The following is a 15,973-nucleotide window of genomic DNA, read 5'->3' as shown; positions in this document are numbered from 1 at the left end:
CAGCATCTCTGCCATCGCCCCCACCACCTGCACCTGCAGCATCTCTGCCATCACCTCCACCAGCTGCACCTGCATCATCTCTGCCATCACCCCACCACTCCCACCTGCATCATCTCTGCTATCATTTCCGTCTTCTGCATGTTCATCATCACTGCCATCACCGCCACCACCTGCATGTGTATCATCTCTGCCATCACCTGTACTACCTGCATCGGCATCATCTCTGCATCACACCCACCACCTGAACCTGCATCATAACTGCCATCACCTCCACCACCTGCACCTGCACTAGCCCTGCCATCACCCCCACCACCATTACTTCCCTCCTCACCTTCACCACCTCCACCAGCTCTACCACCAGAGACTTCACCACTGCTTTTTTCTGTCAGCAGCCCTTGCAAAGCATTACATTTTGTGTCCACTAGAGGGAGGAAGAAGCAGCTTCTTGGTGAGCATATATTAGGCCGAAATTGCCCGAGTGTCCTGCCTGGGAAAAAGAATATTTTAACTTTCTATCCTTTGGGAAAACTTTGTTTTCACTTTGTTGTTGTTGTTTTTTGAAGACTTTTGATATAAAACCAATTGTGCCCTCTGTGGCGAAATAGGCATCACATGACTCAAACATTCCCCTTAATAGATTTTTCTCCCTGGTGTTTTGAGAATAGTAAAAATACTACTTGTGTATGGAATTTTAGTTTTCTTTTCTCCAACTATTTGACATGTGTTATCTCATTGTAAGTATTTACCCAATGTGCTTCTTTTGAGTTGTCAGAAGACATCATGATGTTAAGATTCACTTAAGAGGCAGAGCTTGGTATGGCCACCACAAGACAGAAGAAGGGCTGGCCATGATGCTGCACTGAGCCCTGTGGGGACCACCACCCTGTTCCTAGGGTCCTCGCCTCTTGCCTCTCAGGGTTTTGTGTAGCAAGTAACCTAGGGCTTGCCAGCAGCGACTGTGCTTACCCAGGGAGGCAAGGCCCACACTCAGCATCATTTTCCATGTCCCCTGGCGTCAGAACCGTGGCACGGAAGAAGCCCTCACAGTCTTTGTGACGTCTGCATATCTGGTAGCCTCCTTTGGAAAACTTCTCCGCTGGGCAGGGGACACATCCGTAGTCCTCATCTTTGGTGCCATAGCCGCAGGACTGGCCAGGAAGGAGAGGGATGGAGGGCATAAGTGAGTGCAGTGGCTGGACCACAAAACTCAGCCCTGCCTTCCTTGGACAGTGACAGACTGGCAGGTTCTAGGAGCTACTCTTGCCAGGCTTCAGCTTCCTGACTTGTCCTAATTGCAGAGCTCCCAGTAACCAGCTCCTGCTCTGGCCTTGTGCCTTTCCCACTGCTTTTAGGCTCCAGATGCTACCCCTTTTCCCAGGCTCCCTGGAATGAATTCAGTGAGCTTCTGGAATGCCCTGTCAACGGACATAGCCTTTGGCATCTGCCTTTTCTCAGCTCTCTATAAGAACCCCAAATCCTGAAACCCTGGAGTTTTTTCTTCGCACTGAACAGAACGTCGTAGTTGAGCTTCACAGAGAAAGGAGAGGCAGCACTCAGGAAAAAACTACTGAAGAACTACTCTAGAAGAACATTTCAATCAGGTTTCCAACTCAGATGACCTGATAGAGGTAGACTAGGAAAGGAATCCTCTAAAAAAAACAAAAAACAAAAAAGAACTGAAAAAATTCTGTTTACAAATGCTCAGCCATGCCCCTCAGCTGGCAAGCACTGATCCTGGCCTCTCGCCATTTAAGTCTCCATGTCTAGTAAGCACTCATGACTGACTTGATTTACTGAGGTGCCCCCTACAGCAACACAAGCTTAGGGTGGGCAGGAGGACTCCTCGGAGCACTCACTGGCCCCAGACGGCCTGAGGCCTGGCTGGTTGGGAAGCAGGATCCTTACCATGTAGGGCTCCTCCCCTGGCCCGCACTGGGGACAATCGTGGCACAGCCCCGTGGTCTGATTATAGTACTCATTCTCGCCACAGTTTGAGTATTCCGCTTTGGCCAAGCACATCAGGGACACCTGCCATGAAAATGAAGGTCATTTTGGCCTTCGTGCCTTTTTTTTTTTTATTAGATCATAATTGTGTACATTAATTCTATCATAGGATACAGTGTATTGCTTCCATATGCAGTTTGGAAAACTCTCATCCAACTGGCTAACATAGCCATCATGTCCTTCTTATAATTGTTGTGTTAAGACATTTATATTCAACCTTCAGACAAATTCACATGTACCCTAATAGGATAAATCATAGGCGTGATCCCCACAATATCATTCTCTTCACCCATCCTCTCCCCTCCCCTCCTCCCTGTGCCTTCTTGGAAACACATGTACTTACTTGGGGTCAGCTCCCAAAGAGCCCAGGCTGACTTAAGAAGGTATGCCCGGGCTGGCAGGGCTCTGCTGGGGGCTCAGGTGGGGAAGGTCCTGGTCAGCAAGTATCACAGGTACTAAGTCTCACTGACTCCTAGCTAATCACCTGGCATGACCACCTCCTGCCTCCCTTATCCAGAACCACCTCCTCCTCACCCATGCTATCCAAGCCCCATCCCATCATCAAGGCCTCTTGCACACAGATCCTCTTCATCCACACAACCACCAAGGCCATGGAGGCATCCCCCACCCACCCTACCAGCTTCTAAAATAGTGGGCTCCTCTGAACTCCTAGGAGGGAGGGCTGGATCTTTTGGATCTTTCTCAGCTGCGTGGCCCATAAGCAAGGGCCAATCACATAGACATTGGGCTGTGTATATCACAATGCAAATAAACACTCAAGGCCATTTCTATCAACCAGACACTACAAAGGGAGCTATCACCTAAATAAATCTCATTTGTGTCTGAGGCTGCTCGTTGCTTGGTCTTCTCTCACCCTCAGGATGACCCTGGGAAGGAGGCACCATGATCATTATCCCATTTTACAGCTGAGACTGAAGAGGCTAAGAAACTAGTCAGACCACTAGCAAGATGAGGGCACATGTGGGTGAGGTGCTGAGACCTACTTACCACCAGGACAGGGAGCCAGGGTGTCCAGTTACATTCCCCTACATGGGCCATTCTCTTCCAAGGGGTCACCTGAAAGACATACCTTGTCAGCATTGACTGGGCATTGGGAATGGCCCCCCAGTCTGGGGTTCAGCCTCCTCCACTGTACCCCACTGTGGAGTTAAGACGCTTCTCAAGAATGACATTAATGTACTTCTTTGAGGGAGGAGGTGTTATTTTTTCCTGTTTTCACTCTGAATGGAAAGCCTATGTTTCTGACTCAAAGAAATTGAACCTAGGAGTCTGATATTACTTAACCTGGCTATACAAAGAGAGTTGATGTGCTCATGTGGACACTCAAGTCCCCTAGTTGCCACACTTTGAGTCACTATTGTTTGGCTTTGACATCGACAAAACAGCATGCTGCTGTTTTAAGTACCTCTTCTGGAGGCTGGATTGTGCAAGGAACCTTCCAGAATCAACTACTGACTCAGATTAAAAGTCCAGCTGGGGACCCCTGCAAAGAACTTTCACTCACAGAATCCCTTCATCTTCAGTGAGCTATCCCTGGTCACAACAACCAGTAATTTCTAATATCATCTACAAAAATAGCATGATGAAAATACACTATGATGAAGGGGACATTTTCTTTTTTCTTTTTTCCTTTCTCCGTGCCAGTCCCCCATCTTCCTCACTTATTTCCTTTCTTTTGAAAAGACCTACAACATCCCAAATGCTTTAGGGAGAAAAGAAGCTGAAAGATTATTTATTTGTTGGAAATCAAGAAATTAGATTGAACAACACAAGGGCAGCTGAATGTTGCTGGGAATGGCCAAGAGCAGGCAGGTGACCAGAAACCACCTGGGATGCTAGTCAAGGGGGCAAACTCTGAGGGTGGATGCACACACACAATTTTCTTTTCCAAATCCCCCAGGACTCAAGGCCTCCCTCAGGCAGATTTTTGGAAACAGAGTGCACATTTAGGAGAAACACCTAATGCACAAACACACAGGGAGAGGCTGGTGAGGGTCAGTATCTACCGTGCTTCCTGAGGACCCCAGGGATATACCTGTACTGCCACCTCTCTTGCTGTCCCATGAGGGGAACAGCAAGTGCCGTGGCTCTTGTCACAGGAGGGTGGATAAGATACAGGTGGGGCCTGCAGATATCATGCTTGTTTACCACTGCAATAGACAAAACACCAACAAAATGTCCCGCAGAATGGAAGTCCCCTAAAACACCATGTAGGGCTCTACCATCTGTTGTTGAGGGAAAAAGAAATCATACAAATTTGGTTGGTTCTCAGCTTGACTGTTGTTGGTGTATATGAAAGCTACTGATTTGTGTATATTGATTTTGTAATTTGAGACTTTGCTAAATTTGTTTATCAATTCCAGGAGTCTTGTGGTCAAATTTTTGGTGTTATCTAGATACAAAATCAGATTGTCAGCAAAAAGTGATAGTTTGACCTCTTCTTTCCCCGTTTGGATACCCTTGATTTCCCTCTCTTGTCTGATTGCTCTGCCTAGGACTACTACCACTGTGTTGAACAGAAGTGGAGATAGTGGGCAACCTTGTCTGGTTCCAGTTCTAAGTGGGAATGCTTTCAATTTTTTCCCATTCGATATGATGTTGGCTATGGGTTTGTAATAGATAGTTTTTATCTTTTTTTTTTTTTTTTTTTGAGACAGAGCCTCAAGCTATCCCCCTGGGTAGAGTGCCATGGCATCACAACTCACAGCAACCTCCAACTCCTGGGCTCAAGCGAGTCTCCCGCCTCAGCCTCGCAAGTAGCTGGGACCACAGGCGCCTGCCACAACGCCAGCCATTTTTTTTTTTTGGTTGCAGCCATCACTGTTGTCTGGCGGGCCCGGGCTGGGGATTTGAACCCGCCACCCTAGGTGTATGTGGCTGGCGCCCTAGCCGCTTGAGCCACAGGCGCCGAGCCGATAGTTTTTATCTTTTTGATAGCCTATTTTTTTTTTTTATCAAAGAAGGGATGCTGAATTTTGCCAAATGCTTTTTCTGAATCTATTGAGAGGATCAATCATATGGTCCTTGTTTTTGCTTCTATATATTTGGTGAATTGCATTTATAGATTTGTGTATGTTGAGCCAACCTTGGATCTCTGAAATGAAGCCTACTTGGTTGTGACAGATTACTTTTGATGTGCAGCTGAGAATCAAACCAAAGACATAATACCCTTCACAGTAACATCAAAGAAAATAAAATATCTAGAAATATATTTGAGGAGGTGAAAGACCTCTATAAGGAGAATTGTAAAACTCTGAGGAAAAAAGTTGCAGAGGAATAAACAGATGAAAAATATATCATTCTCCTGGATCAGCAGACTCAACATTATTAAAATGTCTATATTACTCAAAGTGTCTATACTACTCAATTCCCATTAAAATACCAACATCCATCATTTTTTGTAGATCTAGAAAAAATAGTTCTATGCTTTATATGGAATCAGAAAAGACCCTGAATAGTCAATGTAACCTTACATAATAAGAACAAATCTGGGTTGGCCAGCATGGTGGTTCTTGTCTATAATCCTAGCACTCAGAGAGGCTGAGGTAGGTAGATTGCTTAAGCTCAGGAGTTCAAGGCCGGTCTGAGCAAGAGTGTGACCCCCGTCTCTACTAAAAAAAAAAGAAAAACTACCTGGACATGTTGCTCCATGCCTATAATCCCAGCCTCCCAGTACTTGGGAGGCTGAAGCAAGAAAATTGCTTGAACCCAAAAGTTTGAGATTGCTGTGAGCTATGATGATGCCACAGCACTCTACCTAGGGCAAAAGACTGAGACTTAGTCCTCTCACCCCACTCCCCAAAAAGAACAAATTTAGAAGCATCACTTTATTAGACTTCAAGCTATACTACAAAGCTATAGTAATCAAAACAGCATGGTACTGGCATAAATACAGAAACATAGATTTATGGATCAAAACAGAAAAACCAGATATAAAACCATCCTCATATTCTCATTTGATCTTTGACAAAGCAGACAAAAACATACACTGGGGCAAAGAATTTATATTCAATAAATGGTTCTGGGAAGACTGGGTAGCCACATGTAAAATACTGAAATAGGACTTGCACATTTCACCACTCACAAAAATTAATTCATGATGGATAATAAATTTAAATCTAAGACATGAAACTGTAATAATTCTAGAAGAAAATATTGGAAATTTTCTTTTAGACATTGGCCTAGGTAAAGAATTTATGAAGAAGATCCCAAAAGTAATCACAAGAACAACAAAAATAAACAAATGGGACCCAATCAAATAAAAAATGTTCTGTACAGACAAGAACACAATCAGTAGAGCAAATAGACAACCAACAGAATGAGAAAAAATTTTTGTGTGCTGTGCTACACATCAGATAAAGGGCTGATAACCAGAAGCTACAAATAACTCAAGCAAATCAGCAAGAAAAAAATATCAAACAACCCCACTAAAAAGTGGGCAAAAGATATGAATGGATACTTTTCAAGTGAAGATACACTAATGGCCAACAAACACATTAAAAATGCTCAATGTCTTTAATCATCAAGGATATACCTAATCAAAACCACATTGAGATATCACCTAATCCAGTGAGAATGGCATATCAAAAAGTCCCAAAGCAACAGATGCTGGAGAGGATGCAGAGAGAAAGGTTGGTGGGACTGCTAGTGCAAACTATAAGGAGAGTAGTATGGAGATACCTCAGAGAACTAAAAGCAGACCTACTACGTGATCTAGCCATTCCACTACTAGGGATTTAAAGGAAAAAAAGACATTGTATAAAAAAGACACTTGCACTCAAATGTTTGTTTACAGTACAATTCACATTCACAAAGACGTGGAAACAGCCCAAGTGCCGTCAATACATAAATGGATTAATAAAATGTGGTATATGCACACCACAGAATACTACTCAGCCATTAAAAAGTATTTTTTGTAACAACCTGCATGGAAATGGATCTGGAGTGACACCCACTACACTTCAACAAAGAGTTTTTGGCAAGGAATTAAAACAGAGTGGGGTGACCAAGGGCTGAGGGAGGGTCATGGGGAATATATACTTTTATTTTATGCAGTTCTACATTGACTGGATGGTTTGGAAGAGTTCCATACAAACTTGTCATCAGGAAAAGTGCCATAAACACAGTTCACTCTGGGAAAAAGTGGCTCTTCTTGGTTGTCCCAGGGGTGACAACCCCCCCCCCCCCAGGAAGCAGACTTGGCTAGGGCCACTGGCAAATGCATAGGAGGGCTGAGGCTGGTCTTTTCCTGGCCCCAGCTATCTAGCCCAGTTACCTTGCAAGTGTTTCTTGTTCAGTGGGTACAATCAGGTGGCCTTTGGGATGGGTTAGATTTCCAGATCCCCTTGAAAAGGTACAAAAGCTGCCTGTTCCCACTTTTCAGGACACTGCTTTACACTTCAGTGCTGCACTTATATTTGGAAAACACTAAACAGACTAGGCAAGATTAAAGAACCAGCCACCCAGTAGTGAACTCACTGGGTGTTTTCCTTCTAGCAATGAAGCAAGCCAGGGCAGGCAGTGAAGGGCATGGGGGGGTGGAGGGGGCACCCAACCTGCAGCCTGCCAGCAAGGGAGGGTCAGGTGCCAGCCTCAAAGGGAACCTATAGGGAACCTGCCCTCTTGGCCCAAAGGCCCTGGCCTTAGCTTCAGGATGGGGGTTAGCAGAAACAGATTTCCACTGAATCTGTGGATAGGGCCAGAGGCTCTCAGCAGGGCTGGAGGCCTTCCAAGAACCATATTAATGGCTTCTAATTTAATTGACTTCTAATTATAGCTGAGCCTTGGAGGCCTTCCCTGAATAACTGAGAAGGGCAGGGCCTGCCGCACCTTGGTGTCGACCCAGAGCAGTTATTGAAAGGCTCATTAAAGATATTCCTAGGCAAACCTAAGCAGACAGAAAAGGAAAACAAATAAATAGATACAAAAAGAAAAACAAAGAGTCTGTGGCTTTGGATGCATTTTATTACTGTTACCAACTTCTCTGAGAAAATGGGTGGGCCTGAGGAGGCAACCTAGGGCAGCCCTCTGCTGAGACCTGCCTCTGAAGACTGAAAATGCCAACAGGATATGAGTGCCAGGAGTTAACATAGTGTGGCCTCCTATCTGGGCAACTTTGGGGACCCATGCCGAAGCACTTCTGCCCAACAGCACCCATCACTAAGGTATAAGGCCAAAGAACTAAGTAGAGTATACCTCCAAAATCCCTGTGCTATGGCTGGTAGTAGGGGGGTGGGTCCTGTCTTGATCTGTCTGTGCTTCTGTAATAGGATCCCACATATTAGGTAATTTATAGTGAACTGTAATTTATTTGGCTCACGGTTCTAGAGGCTGGAAAGTCCAAGATAGAGGGGCTACATCTGGAGAGCGCACAGATCAGCTCACCACATAGTAAGAGAGATCCAGGAGGCTACATTGGCTCTTATAACAAGCTCACTCTCCAGATGAGACATGAATCCAATCATGAGGGCAGAGCCATCATGGCCTGGTTACTTCCCCACTTCTCAACCCATAGCACTGGGGACTGAGTTTTTAACACATGACCTTTGGGGGACACCTTCAAACCAGAGCAGCACTGAAATGTCTTTTCCCATCCACTGGCAGACAGGGCTGTTTCTGACTCATGGCAACAGCCACTTGGCTAACATCTAGTTCATGGGTCTGCAATCTGCAGCCTGCAGGTGAACTCAGCCTCCACTGGGGTTGGGGAACACTTATGGAGTCCAGCCACACCTGTCTGTTACCTGTTTCATGATATAACAGCGATCCCATGAGCAGGTGAGCCTAGACTGTCTCCCATCTGCCGTTTACAGAACGAGCCCTGCTGTGGTGACTGCTTCTCCTGCTTCTCCTGTTGCCTCCCCTCTACTTCTCCACCCTAGCTGCTCCCTCCTTTGCAAACCACCACCTAGAATCATGGCACGGGTAACTGGGTCAGCCTGATCCTACTAAGCTCAGACTTCTGCTCAGGCACTGCTTTGGCTTAATCCTCACCACCTCCACCTTGCACTTTGTTGCTCAGACACCAGTGGGCCCAGTGTCACTCTGGAGCATATTAGAAATGCAGTGTCCCAGGCCCCCAACCCACTGCCTGGGAATCTGCTTTATAGTCAAGTCCACAGGTGGTCTGTGTGCACTTTAAAGTTTGAGACATTAAAGTCTGGTCCATATGACTTCTTAGCAACATCTTGCTGGGGGAGATGTTTAATGTTTAATTAATGTTTAATTCCTTCTGGGCACCCAGGAAGAAAGCCTTGGCTGGGTGTCTCCCTCCTTAAATTCTGGTCCTCTTCCAGGAACAGGTGCTGTTGTTAGCACCTCCACCCACACTCTGCACTAGACACTGTGATGCCCTTATCTTGCTAGCTCATTCACTCATTCATCCATCACTTATTCATCAAACATCTATGGAGCTGCTCCTGTGTGGTAGTCTTATAGACCCTGGGGATGGGGACAAGCAGACAAGGTCCCTGTCCCATGGATCCTCATCGCATCTGTCCAGGAACATATCATTCTACATGAGTTTGGGCCCCCTTCCCTTGGTCCCCTGTCCAGTCTCCTACCTGGGCAGCTTCGCTCTTGGCATGGCTGGCACCTCAGAGATGGTTTTGCCTCCAGGGCACAGACACTGCCTACCACAGTTAGGAGGCAGCCTTTCTCCCTGGAAGTCACCATGTTTGGGACACAGAAAGTTACTGCCCAGGCTGGCAGATCTTCAAGCCTCTGGGAGTGTCACCAGCTGGGCTACCCATAATGTCCAGTGACCACCTTCAAGTGTGAAGGTGCCACCTCTCCCAAAAAGGTTATTTCCTCTGCAGAAACCACACAGAGGTGCTGCTCATCCCGAATCTGTGGGAACGGGCTGCGGCAAGCAGGCTGCGGGAAGCCTTCGCAGGAATGAGGGCTTGGCTTTACCTCTTAAAGTGGGCTGGGCAAGGGTGCCCTGTGCCTTTGGCCCCACCCGATAGTCCTAGTGTGCTCACCTGCCAGACGGTGATAAAAAGGTCTGGCCTTACCTGACCACAGTACCTGGGAGCAGAGACCCTCAGACACAGCTTGCTTGGGGTGGCTACATCCCAGATGGGAAAGGGGACAGGCCCCTGGCTAGCCCACCCAGATCCTCAGTGCTGGCAGCCGCCCAGCCTGCTGCCAGCACTCTCCTGCCTGGCCTCCCACGGGGGAGGCTGCTGGTGGTCCTCTCTCTCCCAGCTGGCTTCCTCTGCTCCTCAGCACTACAGGCCCCCACTTCCCACCCACCAAGACGACCCCCTTCCACACTCCTCCCCACCAGAGCCCTGAGGTCATTAACAGAGCAACTGAAAGCCCTTCCATTTGATGTGATTTATGGCTCCAGTCTGACAGTGCTAATTAATACTGGGCCCTGAGATGAACTCAGTCTCTCACTCTGTTTAGTCAGAACTGTTTCACTGGAGGAGGATGAAGAGCAGAGGAGGACTCTGTGAGGGATGGATGTCTCTCCTAGGCCCACCTGAGCTTGGGGTGATACTATGCCTTGCCGGCCAGGGGCTCCCACTTTGTTTGCACCAGGGCCCTCAAATTAGATAATGTGGCCTATTCCCAGCCACTCTGGCCGGGCAGGTTCAGAGGTGTTGTCAAGGCTAGAACAAAGCTCTGAGGAATAGTGGATGACCTAAAACAGAGAAGCTTGGCAAGAAGGCTTTCAACATCCCACTGGTGTTGCAGAGCCCCATTCTTTTCTGTTACACTGAGAAACTTCCATTCAGAACTCACTGGTGCAGACTTTGGGGCTATAAGGGTTAAGATGACCTCCAGCAGCATCTCAAGGGCAGCCAATCATGTCCATGCATTCTCTCCAGGGTGTATTTGTGGTTGGAAATACCTAGAGTATATATGTATCTGTATATGTGAGTGTTTGTGTGTGTGTAAGGGTATGTGAGTGTGTGTATGTATGTGTGCATATAGGGGTGTGTGTATGTGTGCATGCATAATTTTTTTTAAGGCCTCCGGTCTTCTTGCCTGTTGGGGCATCTGCTCCGGTACTACCTGACTGCACCACTGTGGTTACTCTCAGGACAATTTCTGGGCCCCAGATTTGCTTCCTGTAGCATCCTATTGCCACAGAGGGTGAAAGGCAGTGGGGCTTTCTGTTTATTTGGTAACACTGTGTCCTAAAAGTTTATAGAATAAAGAATCAGTTGGCTTTCACAGAAAACTAGGATTTTCCCAAGGCTTCAGGGTGGGAGGTGATAGGCAGGGGCCATCGAGGCTGGTCATGGAGCTGCTGGGTGAGAAGAGGTCTCAGGGCAAACCTGTGGGCAAATCTGACAGCCCCTTGCCTAGTGGCCCATCTGGGGAGGCACTCACAAAGCCAGGCCCAGCAGACCTGTGCCCTCGAGTGGGGCCTTCCTAAAAAGATGCTGATAGATTGCTGGTTTGAGTTGGAAGTTTAAAATGAAAGTCCCCAAGTTCCACTTTCAGTTTGAATTGAAGGAAATAGACATTCTTACACACATAGAATTATAAACGTAATGCATTAACATTTATTTACTTCTAACTACTTCTAGGCTTTCTTTGGAAGAATCACTTCTAATACAAATAAGCATGTCAAACTATTCAGAATTCTGTAACCATCATTAGCTCTTCAGCAGCACATCCAGACAGGCAAAAAGCAAGGAAAATCCATATTTTAGAAAGAGCTATTCACAGCTCACCTTTCTAGGTGACTCAATTCTTCCTATTAGTCTTTGTTTTCCTACACATGAACCAGTGACGATGGTAATTGTTTCTGCAGTGTGTAGAGCAGTGGCCTAAAACTTTTCTGAACAACACTATGGTCATCACTTCTCAGAGTAAGTATGGCTTCTCAGAGTGCTAACTATGTTATTAGGCAGGTGCATATGCATTTGTGCAGAGACACACCTGATGATAGGGAGGGATGCTCGCTCCAGCAGGTAGTGCAGAACACGGTGCTTGGTGTTTGGGTGCCATGAAAATAATGTGGCTAGCAAGTACTCATCCAGAAGTTCAGAGAGCAGTTATTCTTATCTAAATTTTCTGCTGTAAAGATGTGTTGATAGTTTCATTTGTTTCACTTAATGCCTTAGAGCTAAAAGGATATTATAGAAGTGATGAGCCTGGAGAAGCTCTGGGGGAAAAGAACCCTATTTTATTGTTTTATCAAAGCCAAGTAAAAGCATTTTTAGGGTGAAATCAGGAAAGTTATTGTGCTAAAATGCATCGTTTTAAATTACAAAATGCAAGTTTTTCTAGAACTCTTATAGACGTATATTAACATGAAATGTTGAGACACAATGGCAGCTGCCCTCCAGCACTTCCATATTCATCCATCCATCCTTCCATTTGTCCATGTGTCCACTCATGACTCTGTGCATCTACCCATCCATCTATTCATCCATCCCTCTGACCATCCACCCATTCACACAGTCTTTATCAGCAGCTATGCTAGACCAGGCTGGACAACAATCATATCAGCACTTTCTGGCCCTGGCTATGTCTCCCACCTTGGTGACGGCCATGGGAAAGGCACCATGACACAGAGATAAACACTGAGGAGGGGAGTGTGGTACAGCAGGAGAAGCAGGAGCAGCAGGAGCACGGTGTGTCATGTAGGGAAAGCACCTGCCCCACTCAGGCAGTCAGGAGGACTGCCCCAGACACCAAGAAGCGAGGATGATCAGGAATCAGCCTGAACTCACAGTGGGAGAGCAGAGAGAAGGGAAGAGGGGACGTTAGGGGCAAAGGCTGAGAGGATGGAGGACATGTCCTGTTTGGGGCAATGCAAATGCCGGAATATCTCCTTTAGGGTCAATGCTCTACCCCCTCCTCTCGGCAGAGAAATTTCCTGAACTGCATTCTGATGAAATCGAGAACACTCTCATTTTCTGCCAAGGGGCTAATTCACAGCAAAACAAGAACAAAAACATAATCCATAATTACTGAAGACACTACTGGAATCCCAACCACGTCAGAAGACATGTCAGATAGAAGACATCAACTTGACAATAATGACATCCTCCAAGTAATGGAGGCCGAGGAAGATAAACCACTTATTGGCTCTGGGACCAAAAGAGTCTAAATTAGCAATGAAGGAAGGAGGCAACAATTACTGCTATTATGATTTGCCCCAGGGGCCCTCAGAGTGAGTGCTGGGCTCTGAGGATCATCCCTGTGGGTAACCGAGAACCAAGATGGCTCCCCTGGCAGAGGCCAGGCCTCCCAAGACAGTCTGGAAGGAGGCACATGAAGGCCAAGGGTATGGACGTGGGGTGTGTGGCTCTCCCATGTTGAGACTGCTCTGCATCCAGCACACGATGGGCCCTTGGTGTCTTGCTTCTTCGTCCTCCTGGCTGTCCCTTTGTAGTTGCTGTGAGCCAGAGTGTGGAGGGATTCTGAGTACTAGAGAAAGTCTCTCATGGCCTGTGCCCTGTTGGCCCTCCCTCTTCCCTGGGCTGGAGGCAGCAGCTCCCTCTCCACCGAGTCCCACACAAGGCCAGTGCAGGGTTCCACGCAGTCACAGAGAAGCTGCCCCTGAGCAAAGAGTAAGCATTGTCATGACACATCACAGCACATGACATGCTGCACATGTGGTGGCCTAGATGCAGGCAGGTGCATCCAAGTGGGCCATAGCTCAAAATAATGAAAGTGGAATTCTCGGAGTCTGCATTTCTCTCAAATAGCTATGGCTTTATTTTCCTGATTAATGGCACATATTTTGAAACTCTTATGGCTAAGACTGTAATTTTTTAAAAATCAGTTTTATGGCAGTATAATTAACTTACTATAAACCTTACACATCTCCAGCTGCGTGCAGGTGGGTGACTCTGACAATGTCTACATACCCTGAGCAGCTCAGGCCCAATCCTGACACAGAACATGCCATCTCTCCCAGAGGGGCCCTTTGCCATCAATTTGCTCCCATCCCCGGCTGTCACTAGTCCACTATTTGTCACTACAGATTAAGACAGACTTTGCCTTTCCTGAATCCTCATATAAATGGAATTGGGGGCTACCTTTTCTCACTGAACCAAGACCAGTGACCATCTGTGCTATGAGGGTCAGATGAGGATCTGCGCTCCTTTTTATTACAGAATCGTGTTTCATTGTATTAATAAACCACAATATTTATCTATTTTCACATTTGATTTCTTTTTGCTAAGATTATATTTGTGACATGGTTTTTGGTTGTCTCGACCTGGGCCGTCCTGACCGTACATTTGATGTAGGTGACTAAAGCGTCAGGCAGGCTCTACAGGGGCTTCCCTGGCTCCTGTCTGACTCCATTTTGGACCCTCCCAGAGGTGAGGACTTAGGGTCTCAACTTTCCAGTCACCAAGGCCAGTTGGACGGCACTGTGCTTCCCAATGCTGCCATCAAGCCATTCTCTGGAGACACCTGGCTGGCTGGCTGGCAGCTGCCAAGAAGACACACAAAAGTCTGAGGGACTTCATACCAGCTAAGAGCATGGCCCAAAGGGAATACTTGAGAGGGAAGAAAAATGACTATGTTGACATAGAGCCACCCCTCATGACTGCTTGTCAAAAAGTCACTTCGGAAGGGTGAGAGCATGGTGAGAACAGCAGTCCGCTGGCCATTATGAATAATCACCCTCCACATAACCTATGTGCTCTAGGATCTGGTACACTCACACTCAGAATCAGCTTAAAGAAGAGAGCCCCTGTGTGTGTGTGTGTGTGTGTGTGTGCGCGCGCGTGCACGCACGCGCGCACGTTATTCTGCTCCCCAGGCTGCTGTGGCATGGCCTTCTCCAGGCCTGGAACAAATGTGTACTTTCAGGGTGGCCAGGAGCAAGTGGCTCAATGACAGCTGTGGGGTTAGGGGACAAACTCTGCTGTGAGTACAGCCCTGTCTATTCAACAGTTCCCTACAGCTGAGGAGGGAACAGCCTCCGTTGGGGCCCTTATGTGATGGAAACTCTGTGAGTGCCTGAGAAAAGCTTCCTCAGATATCTTCCTGTGTTTAGAGGTGGGCTGCAGGCATTTCTGCTGTGAACAAATGCCTGTCTCTCAGTCTATGGCGTATCTGCAGAGGGCCAACCCAGAGCCAGGAGAGGCACTTACTACTCCCTACTTAACCCATGGAGTCCCTGGAGGTCCAGGGAAGTTAAGTGACTTATCTGAAGTCACACAGACAGAGGTGAGAGCTGGGACACATCCCCAGATATGCTTGACTTTCTACCCTTCTATATGGCTTCAGGACAGGGGTGCAGGAGCCACAGAGAGAGGCTGGCAATGAATGGGTGGAGTGGGGGGAGCAAGTGGACCAAGTTAGTAAAGAAGGCTGGTCTCATAGCTCTGCCAGCTTGGTTCCACCCTACCCCTGTGGACCTGCGGGAGGTGGAAAATTCTCAACAAGGCCAGGTAAACCCCAACAGACTATGGGGACAGCAGGGTCAGTGTTCCTATTTCCCTCCTTCCCAGAAGACATCACAGGTCCTCACTTTGTGCTGAGGGCTGGGGAGGCAGATGATCTATGTGGTTCCAGCACATTCCTGTCATCTCCTCTCTCCATTGACTGTCAAGCCAGCCTGACTCCTCAGCACAGCCCTGGCAGTTGGACTCCCAGGAAGAGTTCATGCCCTGAGAACTTTGGGCGGGGGGCAGGTGTGCTAAGAAAACTTTAATGGCAGCAACAAAAACATCTTTGTGGGCCCCGTCTTTTAAGTTTGAGTGGGTAGGATTCTTGTTAGTTTGTTCACAAGTAGGTGGATCGCCACCCTGCCCCTAATCCTGAGATTAGACCGGTCCTGCCCAGCCTCCACCCAGGAGGACGTGGAAATAACGCAACACAGATGGCAGTTCATCAGGCAGGTGACCTGGACAGCACAGGGCTATAAATAACCATTAAATGTCCCTTTCAGAAAGACTTTTTTTCTTTCTTAAATTCGAGTCCCAGCATGAAGTAACTTGTAAATTTCGATCCTTCCTGT

At 47.1% G+C, this 15,973-nt stretch overlaps 1 protein-coding gene across 1 annotated transcript in view; it reads right to left on the bottom strand.

The window, feature by feature from the left end:
* Nucleotides 1–3,078, bottom strand: part of EDAR (ectodysplasin A receptor) — a 37,409-nt gene extending 34,331 nt beyond the window's left edge. Inside the window, exons 1-3 of the mRNA XM_003792895.1 lie at nt 3,013–3,078; nt 1,906–2,028; nt 967–1,148 (exon numbers count right to left, since the gene is read on the bottom strand). Of these exons, the coding sequence (XP_003792943.1) occupies nt 967–1,148; nt 1,906–2,028; nt 3,013–3,063 (356 nt within the window). The 5' untranslated portion in view covers nt 3,064–3,078. The remainder of the gene's footprint in view (nt 1–966; nt 1,149–1,905; nt 2,029–3,012) is intronic.
* Nucleotides 3,079–15,973: the final 12,895 nt, after the last annotated feature.

Source organism: Otolemur garnettii, unplaced genomic scaffold (assembly GCF_000181295.1).
Source record: "Otolemur garnettii isolate 467f Iridium unplaced genomic scaffold, OtoGar3 scaffold00062, whole genome shotgun sequence".
NCBI lineage: Eukaryota > Metazoa > Chordata > Mammalia > Primates > Galagidae > Otolemur > Otolemur garnettii.
Note: the sequence above shows the minus strand (reverse complement) of the source record. Positions and strands in the feature narration are given on the sequence as shown.